General features: G+C 42.3%; 4 protein-coding genes across 4 annotated transcripts in view; 2 read left to right on the top strand and 2 right to left on the bottom strand.

The window, feature by feature from the left end:
• On the bottom strand, positions 1-9,839 carry LOC311149795 (bridging integrator 2-like). Its single transcript, XM_084187022.1, has 13 exons — positions 9,781-9,839; positions 3,837-3,972; positions 3,616-3,696; positions 3,409-3,463; positions 2,877-2,971; positions 2,668-2,763; positions 2,464-2,571; positions 2,277-2,362; positions 2,069-2,144; positions 1,799-1,881; positions 959-1,607; positions 684-758; positions 1-577 (listed from the first exon to the last, which is right to left on the bottom strand). The coding sequence occupies exons 2-12, from the start codon at positions 3,918-3,920 to the stop codon at positions 705-707; spliced, it is 1,467 nt and encodes a 488-aa protein (XP_084043148.1). The 5' UTR covers positions 3,921-3,972; positions 9,781-9,839; the 3' UTR covers positions 1-577; positions 684-704.
• LOC311149797 (uncharacterized protein) lies at positions 8,756-12,327 on the top strand. The gene is made up of 5 exons (XM_084187024.1): positions 8,756-8,934; positions 10,076-10,181; positions 10,484-10,590; positions 10,983-11,155; positions 11,380-12,327. The coding sequence occupies exons 1-5, from the start codon at positions 8,787-8,789 to the stop codon at positions 11,656-11,658; spliced, it is 813 nt and encodes a 270-aa protein (XP_084043150.1). The 5' UTR covers positions 8,756-8,786; the 3' UTR covers positions 11,659-12,327.
• A 2,558-nt stretch (positions 12,328-14,885) lies between these two features.
• LOC311149777 (rac GTPase-activating protein 1-like) lies at positions 14,886-22,628 on the bottom strand. The gene is made up of 15 exons (XM_084187005.1): positions 22,432-22,628; positions 22,144-22,289; positions 21,945-22,014; positions 21,730-21,783; positions 21,559-21,639; positions 19,179-19,296; positions 18,808-18,956; positions 18,436-18,600; positions 18,195-18,293; positions 17,832-18,030; positions 17,412-17,517; positions 17,143-17,275; positions 16,835-16,961; positions 16,355-16,466; positions 14,886-16,094 (listed from the first exon to the last, which is right to left on the bottom strand). The coding sequence occupies exons 1-15, from the start codon at positions 22,621-22,623 to the stop codon at positions 16,010-16,012; spliced, it is 1,836 nt and encodes a 611-aa protein (XP_084043131.1). The 5' UTR covers positions 22,624-22,628; the 3' UTR covers positions 14,886-16,009.
• A 19-nt stretch (positions 22,629-22,647) lies between these two features.
• LOC311149919 (inactive dipeptidyl peptidase 10-like) overlaps positions 22,648-23,515 on the top strand; it is a gene marked incomplete at its 5' end in the record, with an annotated part of 41,413 nt that continues 40,545 nt past the window's right edge. The window contains one exon of the mRNA XM_084187148.1: positions 22,648-22,659. Coding sequence (XP_084043274.1) covers positions 22,648-22,659 — 12 coding nt within the window. The remainder of the gene's footprint in view (positions 22,660-23,515) is intronic.

Genomic DNA, 23,515 nt, shown 5'->3' with positions numbered 1-23,515 from the left:
AGAGATGTTATCACTTTAATGAGAAATTGTATAGAAATACAAAATTCATCAAAAGATACCTCTAGGTTTCCTTTGATTTACATTCAGTCATTTGAGATTTTCAATTACAGCAGTATCACTCAACAAGCCATTATAAAAATACATTAGTTTAATCAATAACCAAGTTCTTCATGTACAATTTAGCACACACAGAAAATAAATTGTTGTTTTCTATGGATTTTTATTACATTTTCTATACAATTTTGCAAAGCTGAATTTCAATTCAAGTCAATTACAGTTTAGTGAACTTGCTGTTTCTCTACAATTAAATTAAAAGAGAATTGGGTGACACAGTTATTGGATTATTGGCACAAACCTATGCAAAGCACAAACACGCATACCATTCATTTTATTAATAAAAACAAAACAGCTATATTGAAAATATATTGTCCACAAGCAAGAGCTTTCAGATCTTAGGCAGCTGGTGGAAACAGCAGATATTCTTATTTCCCGACTGTAATATTGAGAAGGCTCTTCATTTTTATCCTATTTCCCTTGTGCAGTATTCAGCCCCTCTCCCTTATTACTACAACTAGTTCTGTGAACAAACACAAAACATTTTGACAGTTAACAAATAAGAAAAGCAGCCTTATCCATAACTCATAACTTATCCATAATTATAGTTACTTCAAACAGGAACCAACCTTTTCTTCAGAGATCCTTCATTAAACCACAGTGTTTTTCACATCCTCTGGCTCCTGGATATATAATTTTTCTGCCTAAAAGTAAAAGAAAATACCAAAGTAACAAGTTATAGACCAGTAGATCAAAAGGTCTAGCAGCAGTCGATGGCATCCCGTTATTATACTGCCTGTCTTGATTAGAGTAGACCGGCATGTAAATCAAATGTACCACATACGAAAGGCCATAAAAGGTTGCGTCTGTATTTTTACAGTGAGATCTCATCCTGACAACTCACCTTTTGGACAAGCCCAGTGGCCTCTATGTCAGAATCAGAGCCATCAGTAGCCGCTCCGTTCTGCACACCATGGGCCCCAGAGTCCTCACGGGCCACAGAGCTCTCTAAGGTCAGCTGGGGGGTGTCTATGGCCGAGAGCTGGAGCTCAACACTCTCTGAGTCATGTGAGTTTGTCACTTCGGAGGTACTCTCAGTTAATGCAGCAGGGCGTTCTACTTCTCCTTTCTTATCTGTGGTGGAGTGCTGGTCGGAAGAAGGCTCAGACGCTCTCTTTTTAACGCCTTTTTCTTCCTCCGCCAGTTTCTCTTCCCCTGACTTTTGACCACTGCCGGAGGCCCCTTCTTTGGTGGTGTCATCCCTGCTTTCAGACCCAGGTTTCTTCTCTGCAGTAGGACCCTCACTACGGGTGGAGTCTGCATCCAGGTCTCTGGCCTCTGAGGAGGGCTCTTCAATAGGTAGGGGCCGTGAGGAGACTGCAGGGGTGCTGGTGAGTGACTCATCATAGCGAGGACTACTAGGGGATCTGAAGCTGGACCTGTCTCTAGTCAGGGTGCCTGACTTGCCTGGACTATAACTCTGATGGAAGTCAGAGAAGCTGGCCTTCCATGACTTGGGGGACATGAGAGATCGCCTATTCAGAGAGCCAGTCCTGAAAGATATGTGAGAGGGGGGATATGACTACATGTTGATACACTTACTTTTGCTTTGATTACTGTTATGCTTTATAATACACTCTCTGTTTAGTTCATCCCAAACCACAACCCATTGATAGACTCAAATGGATGGAAAGTTAATAAAGAAAGAATAAAATGTTCTGGTGAGAGATCCTTACCAACTTACCGATTCAACCCCTTGATGACAAATACCTTGTCTGGATGCTGATCCTTCAGATCCTTCATCACATTCTGCAAATCACTGTTGAACTGAAAGAGAGGAAGTTACACCAGTTCAAGAATAGATATAAACCGAAAGAGCTACGACTTTTGTTACCTAAATGCAGACAAAACAGTTCCGTTCATTTGTATAAACCAAAGCAAAGCCCCACATGACTGTTATTTTTGGATGTGTATTCCCACCCCAGTTATTGAGCATAATATGAACTGCACATACCGTTGTCATTTCCTTAAAGAAGGTGTCCCGCAAATTTGTGATGGCTGTGAAGACTGACACATAGCATCCAATTCGGCTTCAGGAACAAAAGAAAAGAAAAAAACATTATTCATATAAATAGTTTATTAGACACTTGACCTGATTATGTATGTATTTGAATGGTATATCATTCTGCTATCTGGTTCTGTGCTAACTTCTGACTCCTTACCTGTCATAGAGAGCAGGGAGCTCATCCCTCAGCTCTCTGTTGATGCACTCAAATACACTCTGGGCTATGTTCACCTCATCAGCTGCCTGTACAGAGAGAACCACCATGATAAGATGAGTTTTGCAGCTTAGCTTAAATGATAATTGCTGTGCAAATTAAGTAGACAGGGGTATTTTGTCTGTCTGACCTTGGCTATTTTGACATCATCTTTCTTTTTAGCATTCTGCATCGCCTCCAAGTGGTGACGGGAGGAATCATAGTCAACCAGCTTCCTGCCTCGTTTGGCCACCCTCTCCTGGGGATTTAGAGGAGAGGAAGGATGCACTTGAAAGATAACATACTGTATTTAGGAAGTGTGTGTGTGTGCCGCCCGTGCATTTTCCACCCTTACCCTGATATCTGGGAACTGGCTCATATAAGACTCCATGGTACGAAGTGCCTGGTCTAACAGCTTCGCCTCATAATCATTCCACAAGAGGTCTTCACCCTGTTGGCACAGGATCATGTTTATTTTAATTTTTTTACAAAAATGTGCATTATAATAACCAACGGAGAGGTCATGCATGTCATCCTTAATAATACAGCGGAGCTATGACTGACCTCTACAATGGCCCCCAGGTCCTCTTCTCCATCCCAGTCCGGCTCATAGACATCATACAGAGACTGGGAAAGCCGTTTTGAAGCTTCCCGCATTTCTGTGAAAAAGTGGACAACATGGATCACATTTTATCAGGCTCTGGGCACCACTGATGGTAAAGCTATAGAAAACCATGCAATTAAGGGACAACATCATACATGTCACATCATCATACATCATGTTTTTAAATGTATGTCAACTGTAAAGTATTTTGTCTGTAATGTCTTTTTCGTTATGTGTCGGACTCCAGTAAGACTGACGGTTGCCATATGCGGCAGGTAGCTTAGTGGTTAAGAGCATTGTGCCAGTAACCGAAAGGTTGCTGGTTCTAATCCCAGAGCCGACTAGGTGAAAAATCTGTCGATGTGCCCTTGAGCAAGGCACTTAAGCTCTGGATAAGAGCGTCTGCTAAATGACCTATTTATTTATTTATATGCGTCGGCTAATGGGGATCCTAATTAATCAAATAAAATATCAGACAGAACAAATGTTTACCTTTGACAGAACTAAGGTAATGCTTTAGATCTTTGTATAACCGGTTCCCATCAATCTGCAAAACAGAGGTTATAGAGTCGTCTGTAGGCTATACATACATTTGGGGCATTTACAGGCGCAGATTTACATGCCTTTGCTAAATCATAAAATATCTGTTAATATTTGTTATTGGTTCATGCATGGAGACTGACTGCCCATGGAGACTACCTGTTGGTCAGTGAGATTTAGGAGGCATTGCTCAAATCTTTCATCTTTGGTCTCCACTGTCTTTCCAAACTTCTGCAAGACCTAAAACGTTGGGAACAAAATACATGTACACATGTCAAGCTACCTCTAATGGCTTGAACCTTTATTCTTTTCTTCTAAAGTTAGATTGAGAGGCATTGGGAGATCATGCTGTGCATTTTATTGAGAAAGTTAAAGCATACTTTCTCCTTGCCCCTGCTCAGTTGCCTTTGGACTTTTTTGGCAAAGACCCCAGCACCTCCTTTTGGACTGTGGCCTTCTGACATACTTTCCCCTTTTCTTTTCTTGCTTTTCCCTGTTGAGTTTTTTTCTTTATCCCTGGGAATGTAGAGATAGGTGAAAGAACAGATTACAAACATGAATCTGTCTGTATAGAATTGAGAGTTCTCATTTGGCAACCTAAAAGTAGTTGATTAGAATATGGTGGGACATATATACTGTCATCAAGTTTGCAGTCATTTACAAAGGGTTCAGTAAGTGCATCATGTCAAAAGTGCATCATGTCTAAAGTGTATTACTTCTTTCACATAGGATTCACGGTATGTTGCCTGTAAAAACATCACTACATTTAAACAGCACTATCTTTACATCGCATTCACCTTTTATATAGCCATTACTTATGCGGCAACTGAGCAAAAATAAGGAATAACGAGGAATAACCTGACGAAGATCCTTGCAGGGCAGATCGAAACGTTGTTTGTGTATAAAGGTACGTGTTGGCGCTTATGAGTGTGCGGGCTCTATTTATTTTATGGCAACTGAGCAAGAAACATTCAACTTTGACCTTTGTTGTTACGACCGTTGTCATGGTAACAGACCTTCTAAATTCCTCCAATTGGACAGATTGCAATGCACTGCTTCCATTTCTTCACATTCACAAACAGTAAGTTGGCAGCTCGCCATACTTGTAGAAAATTGGTAAATAATGACCATGTAATGTGATAATTTTCCTGTTATGGTGAATAAAAAGTTGGCTACAGTTCAACTCGAAACGTTGTCAGATATGTTCTCGTAATAATGAGCTGGCTAGCCAGCTACAGCTATTTAAATTAGCTAGCTTACAAGCTAGCAACAAACCAAAACTTAATTGGCTAGAAAGTAGCTTTTAGTTGCCTGGCTTTCTAGATTTACATATCCCAAATAGCCAGATTTACATATCCTAAATAGCCACATTTTAAAACGAATGGGTTTTTTGGTGCAAAGAATTTAGCAGGTAATATTTGCCGGACCAGGATGTTGGCTGCATGCAGACTACTGTTTTGTTTATACTTTTTCATATGAATGACAATTACACATTTTTTGATGTCGGAGAACAATAATAGATTGTTGATGAGTGCCAAAGCCAGTAAGATGATGAGGTTATACTGTCTGAGGGGTTGGCGGGACTTTTAAACATTACAGCAATCGTGAGTCATGACCAATGATGTGTGCATATACGTCATTGGTCATGGCGAGGGTCGGACGGCGGAAATAAAAGTACAGGCTCGTGTCGCGTACAAACCAACTGGGAACTCGGAAAAATACGACGTCAAATCATGACGTCAGTGATCGTTAGGTCGGAAAATCGGAGCTCTAGAAAGAGGCCTTCCCGAGTTGGAATTCCTAGTTGGATGACAGTTGAAATTGATGTTTCCCAGTAGGAGCTCGTTTTTTTCCCGAGTCCCCAGTTGTTTTGAATGCGGCATTTGTTGCCGGCAATACCTTTCAGATATATCTATATTGTAATGGAGCAGGTCTCGAACCCTCAACCTTCTAGCCCGAAGTCCCAACGCGTCATCGACTGTGCCCCAAAAGCATGCTCGCGTGGCAGAGTCGATATCCGCGTTTATAAACCCAGGGTCGTTACAATATATATACAAAAAGTTGGCGGCATGCTAAAGTGTAGCTAGGTAAGACAGTTTTATGACTACAATTCCCAGTCTTCTTAGCGCGCCTATCAGGTCTTTCCAAGTCAAGCCACTCCTAAATACTATTATGGAATTATATAGTCAAGAAGGTACAGGAAGCAATTGATGAGGTAGAGCGGTGAGCATTAATGTGGTTATTCAGGTTCTCTGTAGAGAAAATTCAAACAGTGTTCTTTACCAGGAGGAAGGTGGGAGATGAGGTACACTTGAGGTTATATGGGAGAAACTTGGAGAGGGTGGGGGCCATCAGGTTCCTTGGGGTGTACTTTGACACTAGGCTGACCTGGGCAGAACACATGGAGAGAGTGGTGGGAAAGTGTAAGAAGGTGCTAAATGTGATGCGCTGTCTGACAGGGAATGAGTGGGTGGCGTTCCTCATTGAGGACCATGTATGTTGCATTGATCCAATCTGTAATAGACAATGGTATTATAGCGTATGGTTCGGCAGCCCGGACCTCATTGGAAAGTCTAGATGTCATACAGGGGCAAGGACTCAGAATATGTAGTGGGGCGTTTCAGACCTCCCCAGTGTCTGCACTACAGGTGGAGATGGGGGATATGCCACTGCACATTAGGAGACAGCAGCTGGCAATTAATTATTGGGTCAACCTACAGGGACATGGGGTGTCTCATCCTGCGAAAGGGATTTTACAGGCATGCTGGGAACATGAGCGAGGACAGAACACAAGCTTTGGGTGGGTGGGGAATACCCAGGCGATGGGACTGTATGGAAGAGAGTTTATTCCAACAGTAGCTATTCCTGTAAACCCACCATGGCTACTCCCGCCTCCAGTAGTTGATCTAGAAGTGTTGGAGAGACTACGGAAAGATAGGCAGTGTGTTGATCCATCTGATTTGTTTAAAAGACGTCTGGATACTGTGTATCAGGATTTTGTAGCCATTTACACAGATGGTTCAAAAGATCCAAGGACAGGACGTGCTGGGTCAGCATTTTTGCAGTGCAGGAATGTGGGGTGGCAGTCAGGAAACGTATTACAGATAATCTGGCTGTATATACGGCGGAGCTGATGGCCATACTGTCGGCCTTGCAGTGGGTGGAGGAAGTCAAGCCAGACAGAGTAGTTACAGTATTTGCTCTGATTCATGTGCAGTGTTAATGAGTCTGCAGTCCTTTAGCTCACGTAGCAGACAAGACCTGCTTTATGAGGTGCTACAAACCCATGGCAGGATTAGACAGATGGGTATACAGATAAGATTTACTTGGGTCCCAGCCCATGTGGGGGTGGAGGGGAACGAAGCAGTTGATGTTCTGGCTAAACAAGCACTTAGTAGTGGGGATGTTGATGTTGTAGTTTCAATGAGCAAGGCAGAGGTTTGGACAGTGATGGTGCAGAGATGGCAGGAGCAGTGGAATAGAGATACTAAGGGCAGGCATTTATTTCAAGTACAGAGGAAAGTCGGGGAGGGGAGGACGACAGGAAGAGACAGAAGAGAGGAGGCTATTTTTACAAGATTAAGGGTGGGACACAGCCAGTTGAATAAGACCTTAAATGTGATAGGAAAGCATCCATCAGGAAAGTGTGATTATTGCCAGGAAACAGAGACAGTGGAGCATGTATTGATACAGTGTGGGCAGTATGAGAGGGAAAGAGAGAGGCTGAGGTCTAGTATGATGGAGAAGGGGATACAGGACATTTGTTTAAATAGTATATTAAGTAGAACATCGTTAGATATAGTCTCAAATATATATATTTTTTTTAAAAAGAGAAACGAGGCTGGCAGGTAGGATTTAGTTTCTCCCAGTCTCTGGCCCACACTACAGTACAGTAGGTGGCGGTAATGCACCATAACGTTGGATGCCAACCGCCGATAAACCCCACCGAATAAGAAGTACTGTAATGGAAGAAGTTAACTTTAGCTGGAAGCGGAAAAAGATGGCGGAAGCGGACGATGAATTGTATTCTGAATCCAATGGCGGTAGAATCAAGGAGAAATTGAGTATTGTCCAAAATAATGAAAAACGGATCAAAGTAGTGTACAGTGATGAGAATGTCCCTTCGTATCTAGGAGGAGTATGGTTTGTTAATGAGGAGCAGCTGAGCAGAGTACCAATCTTGAAGAAACCATTTGAGATATCCAAACTGGTGTAGAGAGCGCTGGGTAAAGTGAAGGCTGTGAGGATCACGAGAGGCGGGCTTGTTTAGATTTTTTGTGCTTCTGCGGATCAGAAGGAACGTGCGTTGCGTCTCACCCAATTTTATACGTTTGAAGTGTTGTGTGTGTCTCTTCGGAACAGGGCACCCCTCAAGGGGGTTACATCTGGCGTCTCGTGGGAAGTCGATTTTGAAGAGATTAAAAATATTCCTGGAGTGATTGATGCACGTCGGATGAATCGTGTGGTCAATGGTGTAAAAGTGAAGAGTCTATCTGTTATTTTGTTTTCTGATATGGAGTCTCTCCCTACTCAAGTGCAGTTGGGGTATATAAACTACAGAGTCAGAGCATTTATCCCAAGACCAATGCAGTGTGATCATTGTAAAGCTTTTGGTCATGTTTCAAGTGAGGAAAACGTGACATGTTGCAATTGTGGTAGGAACCATGAACCTACATCTTTCGATTGCCCGACCAGGTGAAAGAGAATGAGGTGGCCAAAGTCAGGGCTGGCCAGAGCATTTCATATGCAGCAGCTGTTAAAAGGGTTGAGGGTTTGGATGGTGCTCCTGAGAGTCCATGGTGGTGGATAGACCTTCACTGCAGGCTGCAGGGGTTGCCTTTCACCAGCAGGATCCTAACATTTTAAAGGTTAAGAAGGTGGACTTTGTGGCCTTTATAGCTATGGTGATGAATGGCACTGCCAAGGTGGAGAGAAGGTCCAGGAAGATAGATATCATTGTGGATGCGGCGGAGCGGTTCCTGGGTCTGAAAGATTTCTCGGCGGAGGAGTTACAGCCTGAGAAGGGAGATGTGGAGATTTTAAAGAAGGAAGAGGTGGGAGTTTTGTTTTGGTCAATGTACTTTTTATTTTATTTAACTAGGCAAGTCAGTTAAGAACAAATTCTTATTTACAATGACGGCCAATTTGGGTTGATTAAGTTAGTTTCCCTATCACATATGGATTTTCTTTTTACCTTGTTTTGGTTTTTCAACACGTCCAGTTGGTGGCGGCAATACACCTTTTTGGGTTGTAGTCCGCCATAAAACCCACAGAAGAAGAAGAAGTGACCTTTATACAGGATTGTTTTTGAAAAAAGTGGGGGTGGTCCGATGTTGGAATACCAGTTGTTTCAGATTTTACTGGACATGATCATGGGCAGTACGATAGTGAAATGTGCAGCTACAGACCTGGGAATCCAGTGGGCTGGATGGGCCATAGCAGCAGCTCTCAAAACCGAGAAGTTCTATGACTTAGCAGGTAATAACACTTGATTTAAGCCTACAGGTATGTTAATTCTCGCCGAAGCGTTTTGTTTGTTTTGTGAATCGCTGTGATTTCATATTGTAAATGGTTGATTAAATCACCCAGTGTATTCGGTTTTGTCATAAAATGTAAACATTCGTTCGGTCAAACCAAACGTATGCATTGGAATCAGGCAGTGTTTTTCATTAAAGTATAGCATGTATCTGATGAATATCAATGTTACAAAACCACTGTTATCTAAATGGCTGTGTTGTAAAACAACTCGAGGACTCCTCCCTCATTCATAGTTAAGCTTGTTAGTAGCCTCCGGAAATCGGCTTAGTTCATCATTACGACCAACTGACTTCAGTTTTACAAGCCTCCACAAAAGGGTTACAATAAGGCCAGATAATGCTGAAACAATCATCGATTAACTGAGCTTCGAGCGCACCAGATGATTTGACACATGTTCACATTTTAGCGCGAGATTGGTGTTAATTGTGTAGGACTATCGCGAGATGTTTGTCACATTGTTAGGTTGTAGTTCGCGCGACTGCAATTGGTGCAGTAGTCCCAACTCCGGTCCTCGAGTACCCCGTTTTATTGTAGCCCGTCTTTGTCGATCTTCCGACAATAGCAATGGTAAACCAAATAAAGCATTAGTTATGTAAGTCCATGCATTTGAAGCATTGAGTGAGGTAATTGTTGTAGGGTTTTGCATTAGTACAGTATAATAGTGTCGACATCTATATATGAACTGTCAAAGTTCAATGGGCAAGTCAAAACTTATTGGACAGTATGTGCCATTCAGAAATAACATTATTTACTTCACCGTTAGTTATGTAAAACACTGCAACTTACCTGTAGACACTGATGAATGGGCATTCCTTGTCAATGCAACAAATTCAGTACATTTCTTGACAAGCTTCTTAACTTGCCTTCTTGTGCCGCTCCTCTGTGATCTGTCTGTGCTCTTGGAAAGTTTTACCCTTGTACTTTGGAGCCGATTGTCACTCCATCTGTAGGCTCCTGGGTAAAATATTCATTGAACACGCCTTACTGTGCAACTTATGTGTGATAGGGGTGGGCAGAGCCATGTACCATGCCCAAAGGGACAAGTATTGTGCTGATGAACCTTGATGATTGTATTTTTTAGGGTCTGGCACATTTATATTACTCGCCCACCTGAGTCGCTATTGGGGAGGGACTCATCATTTGAGGCAAAATGTGCAGACTGGATTGGTGACAGCATGGGGAGTAAGGTAAGCTTGACAGGGTGACAGCAGGGTCTCCAATCTAATGATACCTGCTATGCCCAACAATGTATTCCCATCCTAACAATGGAGAAGAACAAAAAGCTATAAACACCTGCAGAGCTTTAGTGTTCTCTAACCATTTACTTTTCATTCAACAAAGTGTTGTATCAGTTTAGTAGTCTTATCCAAGGCTGAGGTTTGGCCCTTCCCAGTTGCAGAACCCTCTAAGGATGTGACTCATTAAAGTTGAGTTAATGAATAATGGCAGGGTTAATGTGAAACTAATGCCTATGTTCTAACTTCTGCAGGCTTGGAACATTCCTCTTCATGCGGATCTTGAAGGACGGCCAGGATCGCAGGTTTAACAATGTCAGAGACAGCCCAGGGACATTCTTTGTGTACTGGAGTGTTCAAGGTACTTTGAGTCATTATGGTCGCCGGCTTTTCTTTTTCTCACTCAGCCACCACAGCAGTTATTTTCTATCATCCTTGAGCAATCCACTTTAATTCACTGCTCAGTCTTTTCGCTCTTTAGAAATGTATGAAACCAGATTAGAAAAGCCACTGATATCAGGGTATTGTGCCCAAAGGGAGAAAACATAAATGAGGGTTACCATTGGACACTGACCGTACAGTACTCTTTTGAAAATGTTTTCAATTTTGGACCCAGGTGAATGTCTTCTTGAGAGTAGGAGCATTATCTTGACAACATGTATGCAAGTATTATTTATAGATTGGTAGAATAGGCCATTTCTGTGGACTATTCTACCATTGGTTCAGTACATAATTTCTTCCTCTTTATTTCAGCTGTTTGGGTGTTCATGACCCTCCTGCCTACCCTCATCCTGAACAGTGAGCAGCGAGATGAGCCATTGGGCCTGAGGGACTACCTGGGCTGGGGGATATGGGGCCTTGGCTTTGCCACGGAAGCCATTGCTGACCAGCAGAAGTGGTTCTTCAAAGGAGACCCAGATAATGCTGTGAGTGAGCTTGGTGGGCTTCTTTGTTTAGGGGACGTTGAACTTTTATAATTGTCATGGACGCAGTTGGGTAGTTGCAAAGTATTCATCACTACAACATGCTGTCATGCAAACACGACCACTCTCAAACCATTGAAAATAAACGTCCTGTATTTGCATATTAGTTTAAAGTATATTTATTTACCCAGAGAATAGCCTCAACCCAGCCTTTCCATTCTCTCCAGGGAAAGTTCATCCAGAGCGGGCTGTGGGGCTACAGCCGTCACCCTAACTACCTTGGCGAGATACTGCAGTGGTCTGGACTCTTCCTCTCCGCCTCGTCAGTGATGAAGGGTCCCCAGTATGCCAGTGTGCTATCTCCTCTGTTTGTCTGGTTCCTGCTGCGTCACGTCAGTGGCATTCCCATCTTGGAGAAGCAGGCCATGAAGAAGTGGGGCTCAGACCCTGCTTTCCAAAACTACGTCAAGAACACTCCTCTCCTTTGGCCAATTCCCAAGTTCTGATGTGTTACATACTTTCTAATAGGGTGTTCTGGCACAAGGGGAACTTACTGAACAGGACCACTGTAATCATCAAGTACCCAATTTGCTGGTTGTCTTTGATATTCTCATATCGAAGTACACATACACACACAGAAACTTCAAGTTTTAACTTTATGGTGTGACACAAGTCACCCAGATAAAACACCCAGAAATTCTGACAGACATGAATGTTGTACTTGCACAAATGTTTTGATAAACAGGTTTATTTATATGCAATTGCTGCCATACTGTTGCATATGTTTACATCTGATACATTTGTGCTCTTCTGTTTCTCAAATCCACGATTTTAACTACCCCACCCTTTTCAGTTATGTCAAAAGTCCAGTGGTGTAAAGTACTACATAGTTTTTTTGGGTATTTGTACTTTACTATTTATATTTTTGACAACTTTTACTTCACTACATCCCTAAAGAATGTACTTTTTACTCACATTTTCCCTGACACCCAAAAGTACCTGCTTAGCAGGACAGGAAAATGGTCCAATTCACACACTTATCAAGAGAACATCCCTGGTCATCCCTGCTGCCTCTGATCTGGAGGACTCACTAAACACAAATGCTTTGTTTGTAAATGATGTCTGAGTGTTGGAGTGTGCCCCTGCCTATCCGTAAAAAAAATAACTAGAAAATCGTGCCGTCTGGTTTTCTTAATAAGGAATGTGAAATTATTTATACTTTTACTTTTGATACTTAAGTATATTTCAGCAATTACATTTACTTTTGATACTTAAGTACACTGCTCAAAAAAATAAAGGGAACACTAAAATAACACATCCTAGATCTGAATGAATGAAATAATCTTATTAAATACTTTTTTCTTTACATAGTTGAATGTGCTGACAACAAAATCACACAAAAATTATCAATGGAAATCAAATTTATCAACCCATGGAGGTCTGGATTTGGAGTCACCCTCAAAATTAAAGTGGAAAACCACACTACAGGCTGATTCAACTTTGATATAATGTCCTTAAAACAAGTCAAAATGAGGCTCAGTAGTGTGTGTGGCCTCCACGTGCCTGTATGACCTCCCTACAACGCCTGAGCATGCTCCTGATGAGGTGGCGGATGGTCTCCTGAGGGATCTCCTCCCAGACGTGGACTAAAGCATCCGCCAACTCCTGGACAGTCTGTGGTGCAACTTTGGTGGATGGAGCGAGACATGATGTCCCAGATGTGCTCAATTGGATTCAGGTCTGGGGAACAGGCGGGCCAGTCCATAGCATCAATGCCTTCCTCTTGCAGGAACTGCTGACACACTCCATCCACATGAGGTCTAGCATTGTCTTGCATTAGGAGGAACCCAGGGCCAACCGCACCAGCATATGGTCTCACAAGGGGTCTGAGGATCTCATCTCGGTACCTAATGGCAGTCAGGCTACCTCTGGCGAGAACATGGAGGGCTGTGCAGCCCCCCAAAGAAATGCCACCCCACACCATGACTGACCCACCACCAAACCGGTCATGCTGGAGGATGTTGCAGGCAGCAGAACGTTCTCCACGGCGTCTCCAGACTCTGTCACGTATGTCACGTGCTCAGTGTGAGCCTGCTTTCATCTGTGAAGAGCACAGGGCGCCAGTGGCGAATTTGCCAATCTTGGTGTTCTCTGGCAAATGCCAAATGTCCTGCACGGTGTTGGGCTGTAAGCACAACCCCCACCTGTGGACGTCGGGCCCTCATACCACCCTCATGGAGTCTGTTTCTGACCGTTTGAGCAGACACATGCACATTTGTGGCCTGCTGGAGGCCACAATGCAGGGCTCTGGCAGTGCTCCTCCTGCTCCTCCTTGCACAAAGGCGGAGGTAGCAGTCCTGCTGCTGGGTTGTTGCCCTCCTACGGCCTCCTCCACGTCTCCTGATGTACTGGCCTGTCTCCTGGTAGCGCCTCCAAGCTCTGGACACTACGCTGACAGACACAGCAAACCTTCTTGCCACAGCTCGCATTGATGTGCCATCCTGGATGAGCTGCACTACCTGAGCCACTTGTGTGGGTTGTAGACTACGTCTCATGCTACCACTAGTGTGAAAGCACCGCCAGCATTCGAAAGTGACCAAAACATCAGCCAGGAAGCATAGGAACTGAGAAGTGGTCTGTGGTCACCACCTGCATAACCACTCCTTTATTGGGGGTGTCTTGCTAATTGCCTATAATTTCCACCTGTTGTCTATTCCATTTGCACAACAGCATGTGAAATTTGTCAATCAGTGTTGCTTCCTAAGTGGACAGTTTGATTTCACAGAAGTGTGATTGACTTGGAGTTACATTGTGTTGTTTAAGTGTTCCCTTTATTTTTTTTGAGCAGTGTATATTTAAAACCAGACTTAAGTAGTATTTTACTGAGTCACTTTTACTTGAGTCATTTTCTATTAAGGTATCTTTACTTTTACTCAAGTATGACGATTGGGTATTTTTCCACTGCAAAAGTCAGTTGATGTAGTAGACCTACTTGTATCAGTGCTATTCTCTCTAGTCTGCTTTGGATGATATGCAAGGACTGTTATTCCTTACACCATTGGAAGTTTTTTACATTTCTGAGTAAAAATGCAAAATAAACCATGTAGAGAGGAATAGTGAGAACACGGAAACTGTGGAGTAATGACCTGACCGACTGCAGTAGCATTCTGAATTATCTACATTCTGCTACATGTAACTGCCAAAATAAAGGAAACACCAACATAGTGTCTTTAAAAAAATAGGGTGTTGTGCCACCACAGCTTCAATACAGCTTGGCATAGATTCTACAAGTGTCTGGAACTCTATTGGAGGGAGGCGACGCCATTCTTCCACGAGAAATTCCCTAATTTGGTGTGTCATTGATGGTGGTGGAAAGCGCCGTCTCAGGCACTGCTCCAGAATCTCCCATAAATGGGTAGATATCTGCTGGCTGATATGGCTATGGCATATGGGTTACATTGTTTTCATACTCATCAAACTATTCAGTGACCACTCGTGCCCTGTGGATGAGGGCATTGTCATCCTATAGGGGCATAGCCATGGTAGCCAAAATAACAGCATGCCCAGCATTTTTATACATGATGGGATATTAATTGCTTAATTAACTCAAGAACCACACCTATCTGGAAGCACCTGCTTTCAATACCTTGTATCCCTCATTTGAGCAAGCGTTTCCATTATTTTGGCAGTTACCTGTATTTTCTCAAGTTAGTACCGCAACACAACAAAAGGCAATGAGAAAGACCAGTTTAAATGTACTGTATACCGTTTTTACAAATCACAGATCATACAGCATGTACTTGAACAAAACAACTGGACCAGAAAGCGCTTTGATCAAAGCAAATTTGACATTCTTGTGGAAATGCCACCATTTCTACACACGGGTTCTCTGATGCAGCATTCTATGCCGTTAGGCGTGCAGAACATTATAGCCAGAACCAACCTTCCATTGTGCAAACAAAATGGTCATAAAGAGAAAGTCAAACTGAAGTAATCAATGTCCGAGGACCACTTGGAGTGTAAGCTATATTATACAACACTCAGGAAAGGAAACAGGTGAAGTTTTGTAAGTAAGATGAATATGATTCTTCAATGGCAAAATGTACTGGACTCACCACGCATACAGCTACTTGGTTATCTCTATGTTAGATAATTATAGCTAAAGAACACTGTAGACTTATGATGCTGCATCTTATCGTATTAAGAGTATGTAAAAAAAGAAAAGAAATGGAGTTAAACATGTACGATCAAACTGCTAAAGCATGTAGACATTTCAAAGGTGATTATACAAAGAGACAGGAAAATATATCAAAACAGAAATATAATGCCACCCGCAATAACTCAGTTCAAGCCCGTCTTAAAAAGCTCTATGCAAAGTTGTTTTCTAACCGGTGATGCGCAAATTGCATGTTAGATATATTAATATAAGATCAATCTTTTTTCACCTGCCTAAATTCAGACACGCACATTCTCAACCAATGTTCAAATGTTTCTTTGTAAATATATCACAGGAGGATACTGAAGAAAACCTTAAATTGTATCTACAAACCTAGTACATATCACTGCCTGAGGTTATGAGAAGTCAATGGAAAGCATCTTGATTCGGAGCCAACTTTTAAAAAACATCTGAGCTCCAAAAGAGACCTTCCCTTTTGATTAGAAATATATATTTTTTTTTACACACGTAAAAACACTAATCTTACCATTTAGATATATAAAAACACATAACAAAGCATCTGTGGATGCATTACTGTCTCAGTCTTGTGTAAAATTGTGTAAAATAAAACAAGTAAAAATCTATCTATTGCTAGGTATTGAACATTAGTTAACAGAGAGATGCTCTGCAGCTGCTTTGGATTACTTGAGGAGCGGAGACGCAAAGAAGTTTCCCGGGCGACTGTTGAATCCCACTCCCACGACAGACTTGCTCTTACTCCCAAATCTGAAAATTACAACACAAAAAACAGATTAGCATTAGTCAATAGAAGCCAAAGTTAAAAGGGAGCAAATTAAGAACTTGGTGAAAGTACTTATTCAGAGGTCATCTACATGAACTCAAGTCTGTCTGTTTTGTTGAACAATGGCGTTTGCATTGAGACTAGTGACAACCCAAGTCCTTCAGGCAGGATCTACATACACATTGCAGTGACCTACAACACAAATGCTGAATAAGTAAAATGCATGACAGGACAGAGTGCTTACTTGGGTGTAGTCTTACTCAGGGTGGACCTCATGCGTTGACCCAGAGAGCTGGAGGACGGGGTTTTGTTCATCTGGTGGTGCTCTGGAGTGGTGAGAGGACCCAGCATGCTCACTGGAACAATATCAATACACAGTCAACATTAGTCAGATAATATAATAATAATAATAATAATAATAATATGCCATTTAGCAGACGCTTTTATCCAAAGTGACTTACAGTCATGTGTGCATACATTTTTACGTATGGGTGGTCCCGGGGATCGAACCCACTACCCTGGCGTTACAAGCGCCATGCTCTACCAATTGAGCTACAGAGGACCAGATTACCAACCTGTACATTTGCATTCGTTTTTAAATATAACATATTTTCATAAATCTTCAATATAATAACACATGAACCTAATCGAGGAGCTGGCCAGAGGCCAGCACTCACATGAGATTTGGTACTGGGTTGCTGAGATAAGGCTTGACTAGGCTCACCTTTGTGGTCAGGGGTATAACAGTTATTGTTCTCGATAATCATGTGATCAGGGTGCGGCTGGTCATGGTCCACCATCATGAACTGGCTCCAGTATTCCACCGGCAGGCCCAGCAGACGCTCAATAACCTGGGTAATAATAGATAACCATTAGCTTCTATTTTTTCCTTAGGAATTACAGCATATGTCTCATCTTCTGCAGGGGCTAGACAGATCAAACAACTTCCAAGACTTAAAATAATTACACATTAATTGTAACCATGGTATTTTTACTGCAAGTTAAACCAAGACTGTTGTTGTAATGAGTTACCTTGGGCTGGCGTTTGGTGTCCTGCAGTATTGCCATGGGCTCTGGGTCAGGCACTGCATGGCCAACGATGGTTGGCCCAAACACCCGAGCCAGGTTGGTGATGTCCATCTTAGTGTCCAGGCTTTGTGCAACCCTGAAAGAGAATGAATGTTGTTCAATAAGGAGACCATTTATGGAGGGGGAACACAGGCAATAGAGCTCAAAGGGTCAGATAGGGAGCAACAATTAAATATAAAATGAATAAGGAGAGCTTCACAGCAGATGCTAACCTCTGAAGATGAATGGCCAAGAAGGCCAGGGTGTCCCTGTTAGCCTGTGGCAGGTCACTGATGGTCTGGTACATCAGGGCAATGCTGTTATCCTCATCCGCAAGCTCTGAGGACAAAGTGAAATGTCAGTAGAGAGCACAGAAGTTGAGTTGTAGACATTTTGATTATTATTTGTTTTACTCCAGAGGAAGAATTGAACATTGCAGGGACTTAGTAACTACATTTATTGGTGACTAAGAATATCATGAAGGAACACAACCACATTTGACTGTATTACTAACCAAAACATTCAGTGTGCCCAAGGACAAAATGGCTATGCAAAGAAACTAAGACACATTTATCCAGTCTACTAGTCAACCACTGGCCGAACCAACCACAGATAAAGTTGTATTGTTTTATCCCAATAGGGCCAACACCCACCTGCAGCCTCCATGAAGGTGCGGTTGAGGCGGAAGGTGAGGAGGGGCTCTTTGAGGTTTCTGAGGAAGTCCTTGAGGAGCCCAGTGATGCAGTTGATATCATCCACCTTGCTGAGCAGCGGGACAGTCTTCCCACGCAGGAACTTCTCCTTCAGTTCCTTGACCGTGCGGTCAGAACCGGACAGCCGATAGAGGCCGGTCTGGGAGAGAAAAGAGCACGGGGAAACTGGGTTCAATCATAGATAAAGCGTTCTCGAAGCTATATTACTACTGTATAAACTAAGCTGTAAAAAACACAGACTTATTCAGCCCAGTGGGAGGCGGTCTGGACAAAAATGTTGACAGACTGGAGACAACAACTCACCTCATGTAGGCCTCTCTGCTCAATCTCATTGACGCAGTGCACCACTAAAGAGGGAATCATTGGAGATTGGACTTGGGAGACGTAGTCTGTAAGCGTGCCCTGGGATGGTCATAAATGTAAGAGAGAGAATGGTTATCCCATTAGAGGACACTGAAATCATGAGATATTGCATGTATCAGAATTAACGTATTGTTTAAGTATTAAAATACAAGTCGAGAATTTATAAGAAACACCCCCGTACCTGTCCAATTTTGACAGGAGTGCCACCCAGGCATGGGATGCATGGCAGGGGACAGCGTTCACGACACTCTGGATGGGTGACCACTCTGCAGTCACGGCACTTCAGGGAGATTTTTCCAAACTTGATCCTCTTGCCACAAGGCACACACGACTCTGGCTTGATTACCTGAGCATGAGGTAAAACAAAGCTTGGTTGATACAATTTCACACAAACCATAAATGTGTTGTCATTTTAACCCAAAAATAAGAACCAAAGCAACATACATTTTTATCACAAAAGCTAATTCAATAAAAGCTTTTTCTGCCTTGCTAAATTCATCTCAAGTCACCCATGTAATAACCCCCTCTGCCTGAAAACAAATGACATTTCTACCGTTTTGGAGACAAACTCGTGAAGACGGACACCCCCGTTGCCCTGGGGCGTGCTGGGTTCCTGGGGCCTGCTGTCTCTCTCTGGCCGGCTGGACTGTTTGAACATGACATCCTCAGACTTTACTGACTCAGAGTCCCACTCCTGTGTAGCTGAACAGGAGGAAGAGAGAAAGAGGTCAAATACTGCTCTGACAATGCAGCTATGATGAGTTATGAACATTTGTCACATTGTCAAGGATAAACTAATGTAGTCCAGCTGCATTCTGCTTCCCAAATAAATATCCTAACATGCTTCAACATAAAAACACAAAAAAATACCATCTTCTATTTTAAAGCTGATCAAATCCACAGTAAATGAGTAAGAGCTGTTACCAGTCTTTCTCCTGCTCCGAGTCCAGTAGGGAACAGCCTCAATAGTAGAGACGGCTTCGATGGGTCCTCCGTCAGCAGGCACGGTCACTGTAGTCTTGGCCACAAGAGACTCATTTCCCTACGACCATTAAACATAACATCAGTCAAGTCACTGTAAACCTCAACAGTATATTGAGTAACCGCTCACAGTTATCTATATTTTAGTCATTTAGCAGATGCTCTTATCCAGAGTGACTTACAGTTAGTGCACTCATCTTAATGGGAAATGTCATCATTTTTCAACTTCATATTAATAATCTCTATCACTACCCCAACATCAACTTATGTGAAAATGGCACATTTCTATGTTTTGTAGTAAAAAAATAGTTTACAATTACATCATGTGATTTTAACCAATGAGTAAGCATTGCCTTATAAATTGCCTACTAATTGGTTGATGTCATTGGAAACACATTTTTTAATACAAAACATAGAAACGCGCCATTTTCACATATGTTGATGCTCGGGTGGTGCTAGAGATTATTAATATGAAGTTGAAAATGATGTCATTTCCCTTTAAGATGGCTAGGTGAGACAACCACAGTCGTAGTAAGTGCATTTTTTCTCAAAAAATAATTTATCAGCAAAGTCAAGACAAGGAAAAGACAAGTGCATTAAAAGTGTGTGGGGATACAGTGGGGAAAAAAAGTATTTAGTCAGCCACCAATTGTGCAAGTTCTCCCACTTAAAAAGATGAGAGAGGCCTGTAATTTTCCTCATGGGTACACGTCAACTATGACAGACAAATTGAGAAAAAAAAATCCAGAAAATCACATTGTAGGATTTTTAATGAATTTATTTGCAAATTATGGTGGAAAATAAGTATTTGGTCAATAACAAAAGTTTCTCAATACTTTGTTATATACCCTTTGTTGGTAATGACACAGGCCAAACGTTTTCTGTAAGTCTTCACAAGGTTTTCACACACTGTTGCTGGTATTTTGGCCCATTCCTCCATGCAGATCTCCTCTAGAGCAGTGATGTTTTGGGGCTGTCGCTGGGCAACACGGACTTTCAACTCCCTCCAAAGATTTTCTATGGGGTTGAGATCTGGAGACTGGCTAGGCCACTCCAGGACCTTGAAATGCTTCTCTCGAAGCCACTCCTTCGTTGCCCGGGCGGTGTGTTTGGGATCATTGTCATGCTGAAAGACCCAGCCACGTTTCATCTTCAATGCCCTTGCTGATGGAAGGAGGTTTTCACTCAAAATCTCACGATACATGGCCCCATTCATTCTTTCCTTTACACGGATCAGTCGTCCTGGTCCCTTTGCAGAAAAACAGCCCCAAAGCATGATGTTTCCACCCCCATGCTTCACAGTAGGTATGGTGTTCTTTGGATGCAACTCAGCATTCTTTGTCCTCCAAACACGACGAGTTGAGTTTTTACCAAAAAGTTATATTTTGGTTTCATCTGACCATATGACATTCTCCCAATCCTCTTCTGGATCATCCAAATGCACTCTAGCAAACTTCAGACGGGCCTGGACATGTACTGGCTTAAGCAGGGGGACACGTCTGCACTGCAGGATTTGAGTCCCTGGCGGCGTAGTGTGTTACTGATGGTAGGCTTTGTTACTTTGGTCCCAGCTCTCTGCAGGTCATTCACTAGTTCCCCCCGTGTGGTTCTGGGATTTTTGCTCACCGTTCTTGTGATCATTTTGACCCCATGGGGTGAGATCTTGCGTGGAGCCCCAGATCGAGGGAGATTACCAGTGGTCTTGTATGTCTTCCATTTCCTAATAATTGCTCCCACAGTTGATTTCTTCAAACCAAGCTGCTTACCTATTGCAGATTCAGTCTTCCCAGCCTGGTGCAGGTCTACAATTTTGTTTCTGGTGTCCTTTGACAGCTCTTTGGTCTTGGCCATAGTGGAGTTTGGAGTGTGACTGTTTGAGGTTGTGGACAGGTGTCTTTTATACCGATAACAAGTTCAAACAGGTGCCATTAATACAGGTAACGAGTGGAGGACAGAGGAGCCTCTTAAAGAAGAAGTTACAGGTCTGTGAGAGCCAGAAATCATGCTTGTTTGTAGGTGACCAAATACTTATTTTCCACCATAATTTGCAAATAAATTCATAAAAAATCCTACAATGTGATTTTCTGGATATTTTTTTCTAAATTTGTCTGTCATAGTTGACGTGTACCTATGATGAAAATTACAGGCCTCTCTCATCTTTTTAAGTGGGAGAACTTGCACAATTGGTGGATGACTAAATACTTTTTTTCCCCACTGTATAAGACAGATGTCTTATTTAAGATACCCTTTAAAGAGGTAGGGTTTCAGATTTTTTCGGACGATGGGCATATTTATAGAAATTAAATGAAACTAAAACCTTTACCTTCTCAGAAGTTCTGCCTGTTGATCGTGACCTTTTGGAAGCACATGGGGGACCATCAATGAAATTCCTGGATGCAGAGCGCTGTAATGAAGATGCCAAACATGTTAATAACAAATACAATCCCCCCCCTTCATTCACACATTCAATAAATAATTCCAATGAACTGCTTACCCTCTTTTCACGTTTCTTCAGTCGCACAGTTCTCACGATGGATGAATCCCAGTCCTGGAATGGTTTATCAAACTAACATTATTGCAAAATATTCCAACTTATCATCTCAATGATATTATGTATTGGTTGCTTTAGCTCCATACTAATGGTTTGGATATGAGTGATATACTTGATTCAGAGGCTTAAGCATTTAGACATGACAAAGATAAACTTACCAGAGAGTCATCCGTTTTGTCATAGCTGATGTCTGATAAAATGGAGGCAGACTCATCTATGGTCTTCAATCTATGGAAAATAGCTAAATTAAATGCTGTAACTTCAGTAACCCTTCAGATGTTGATATGTTAATAGAAAAGGCGTTGGTAAGCTTTCCAACTCATGATCAGGAGCAAGGCACTAGCAGTGGGTCCTTACCTTCGGCTGGTGTTAAGGTTGGCTCGTGCCGCCTGAGAACGAGCGTTAAGGAAGGCCAGAGCTGAACGCTGCTCTTCATTCAGCTGGATGCTGTTGCTGGAGCCCTCAGTGATTAGAAGCTCCCGAATCAACTGGATCTGGCGGTCCTGTAACACAGCAGAACACAGGGAGAGGAGTTGTATGAAGCCATTCAACAGTTTATTGGGAGAAGAGTGAACCAGTCTGAGGGTGCCAGTGAAGAGAAGAAAATCAAATATTAAGATATAGACTTTGTCTGTGCATACACACCAACTTATCACAGTCAGCTTCTGCCTTCTGGCGGCGGCGGATCTCCACGTCGACTTGATTTCGAGCATGCTTGAGTTTGACTTCCAGGGCTCCCCTCTCCGTTTCTGCCTTGGCAAGCACTTCCTTGCAGGATCCCAGGTCCTGCTCAACCCTGAGCCATTTACGACGGCAGTTCTCAAAGTTGAGGGCCATCTGGATGAACTCTGATAAGAGAAGATGGACAATAAGGTGTGATAGCTTTAAATACATCTTGTCCATCGTCTATATTATTAATCTCCATGTCAAATCAAATTAAACCGAATGACTTACGGGGCTCAATGCTCTCATTGAGTATGTCTACATGAGACCGCAGATTGCCAAACAAGCTGTGTAGGTTCAGCACAGCAGTGTCCATCTTCTGAAAAAAAATAAAGGCCACATAGAAACCAATACTGATAATGAACTTCTATGAGGCTTTTAAAAATAAGTTTGCTAAATGTCAATATTGAATAACATCCCCAGGCTAATTGCTAGGGCAGAAGTGTCTGGTGGCGAACCCTAATCATAGAGCTCGCCACCTTGTAGTCCTATAAACCGGAAATGAGTTACTTCTGGTTCGTTCAGCCATTCTTATGGGGAAAGAATAGGGTTTTGGATAATCTCCTAAAATAAGGTTAACACAGGTTTAGAGGATCTTATACGTTTTGTTTTATGAGATAATATCAGTCAGTTAAAATGACCTTTATGAATTATGAAGCCTTTGTGCTTTTTTTTATTACATAAAATCTTCAAAATTCACAAAAAGTGAGGTTAGATTAAGATAATATCAAAACAAAACGTATAAAATCTCCTAAACCTGTGTTTACCACAGACCTTATTTTCGGCGTTTATCCAAAAACTCCATTAATTTTCTCATAGGCTTTGTCCAACGAACCATGGCGGAGTTAGTGCCTACAAAAAGACGACATTACTCTGTACTCTATTTATTATAGTAATCTAACTAACGTTCAAGATGTGACTAAACAGTCTGATTGTCCTAACGCTGATAAAAATAAATGTTAACTTGCACATACAAAACATTTAGCTAGTTCCTAAGCAACAGTAG

The sequence above is a fragment of the Coregonus lavaretus genome, assembly GCF_964263955.1.
Source record: "Coregonus lavaretus genome assembly, chromosome: 22".
In the NCBI taxonomy this organism is placed as follows: domain Eukaryota; kingdom Metazoa; phylum Chordata; class Actinopteri; order Salmoniformes; family Salmonidae; genus Coregonus; species Coregonus lavaretus.
Note: the sequence above shows the minus strand (reverse complement) of the source record. Positions and strands in the feature narration are given on the sequence as shown.

Bases quoted from the DNA above. Each gene is read 5' to 3' on its own strand.
- LOC311149795 (XM_084187022.1), bottom strand. From the start codon at position 3,920: ATGTCAGAAGGCCACAGTCCAAAAGGAGGTGCTGGGGTCTTTGCCAAA. The intron at 2,145-2,276 runs GTAAGGAGTCAG...TTGTTCCTGAAG, and splicing joins CTCCCTGCTCTCTATGACAG to CCGAATTGGATGCTATGTGT. The intron at 1,608-1,798 runs GTAAGTTGGTAA...CATATCTTTCAG, and splicing joins GTCATCAAGGGGTTGAATCG to GACTGGCTCTCTGAATAGGC.
- LOC311149797 (XM_084187024.1), top strand. From the start codon at position 8,787: ATGTTGGAATACCAGTTGTTTCAGATTTTACTGGACATGATCATGGGC. The intron at 8,935-10,075 runs GTAATAACACTT...TGTATTTTTTAG, and splicing joins GAAGTTCTATGACTTAGCAG to GGTCTGGCACATTTATATTA. The intron at 10,182-10,483 runs GTAAGCTTGACA...TAACTTCTGCAG, and splicing joins GTGACAGCATGGGGAGTAAG to GCTTGGAACATTCCTCTTCA.
- LOC311149777 (XM_084187005.1), bottom strand. From the start codon at position 22,623: ATGGCCCTCAACTTTGAGAACTGCCGTCGTAAATGGCTCAGGGTTGAG. The intron at 21,640-21,729 runs GTAAGCAGTTCA...TCTTCATTACAG, and splicing joins TGAAGAAACGTGAAAAGAGG to CGCTCTGCATCCAGGAATTT. The intron at 17,518-17,831 runs GTGGGTGTTGGC...CTTTGTCCTCAG, and splicing joins CACCTTCATGGAGGCTGCAG to AGCTTGCGGATGAGGATAAC.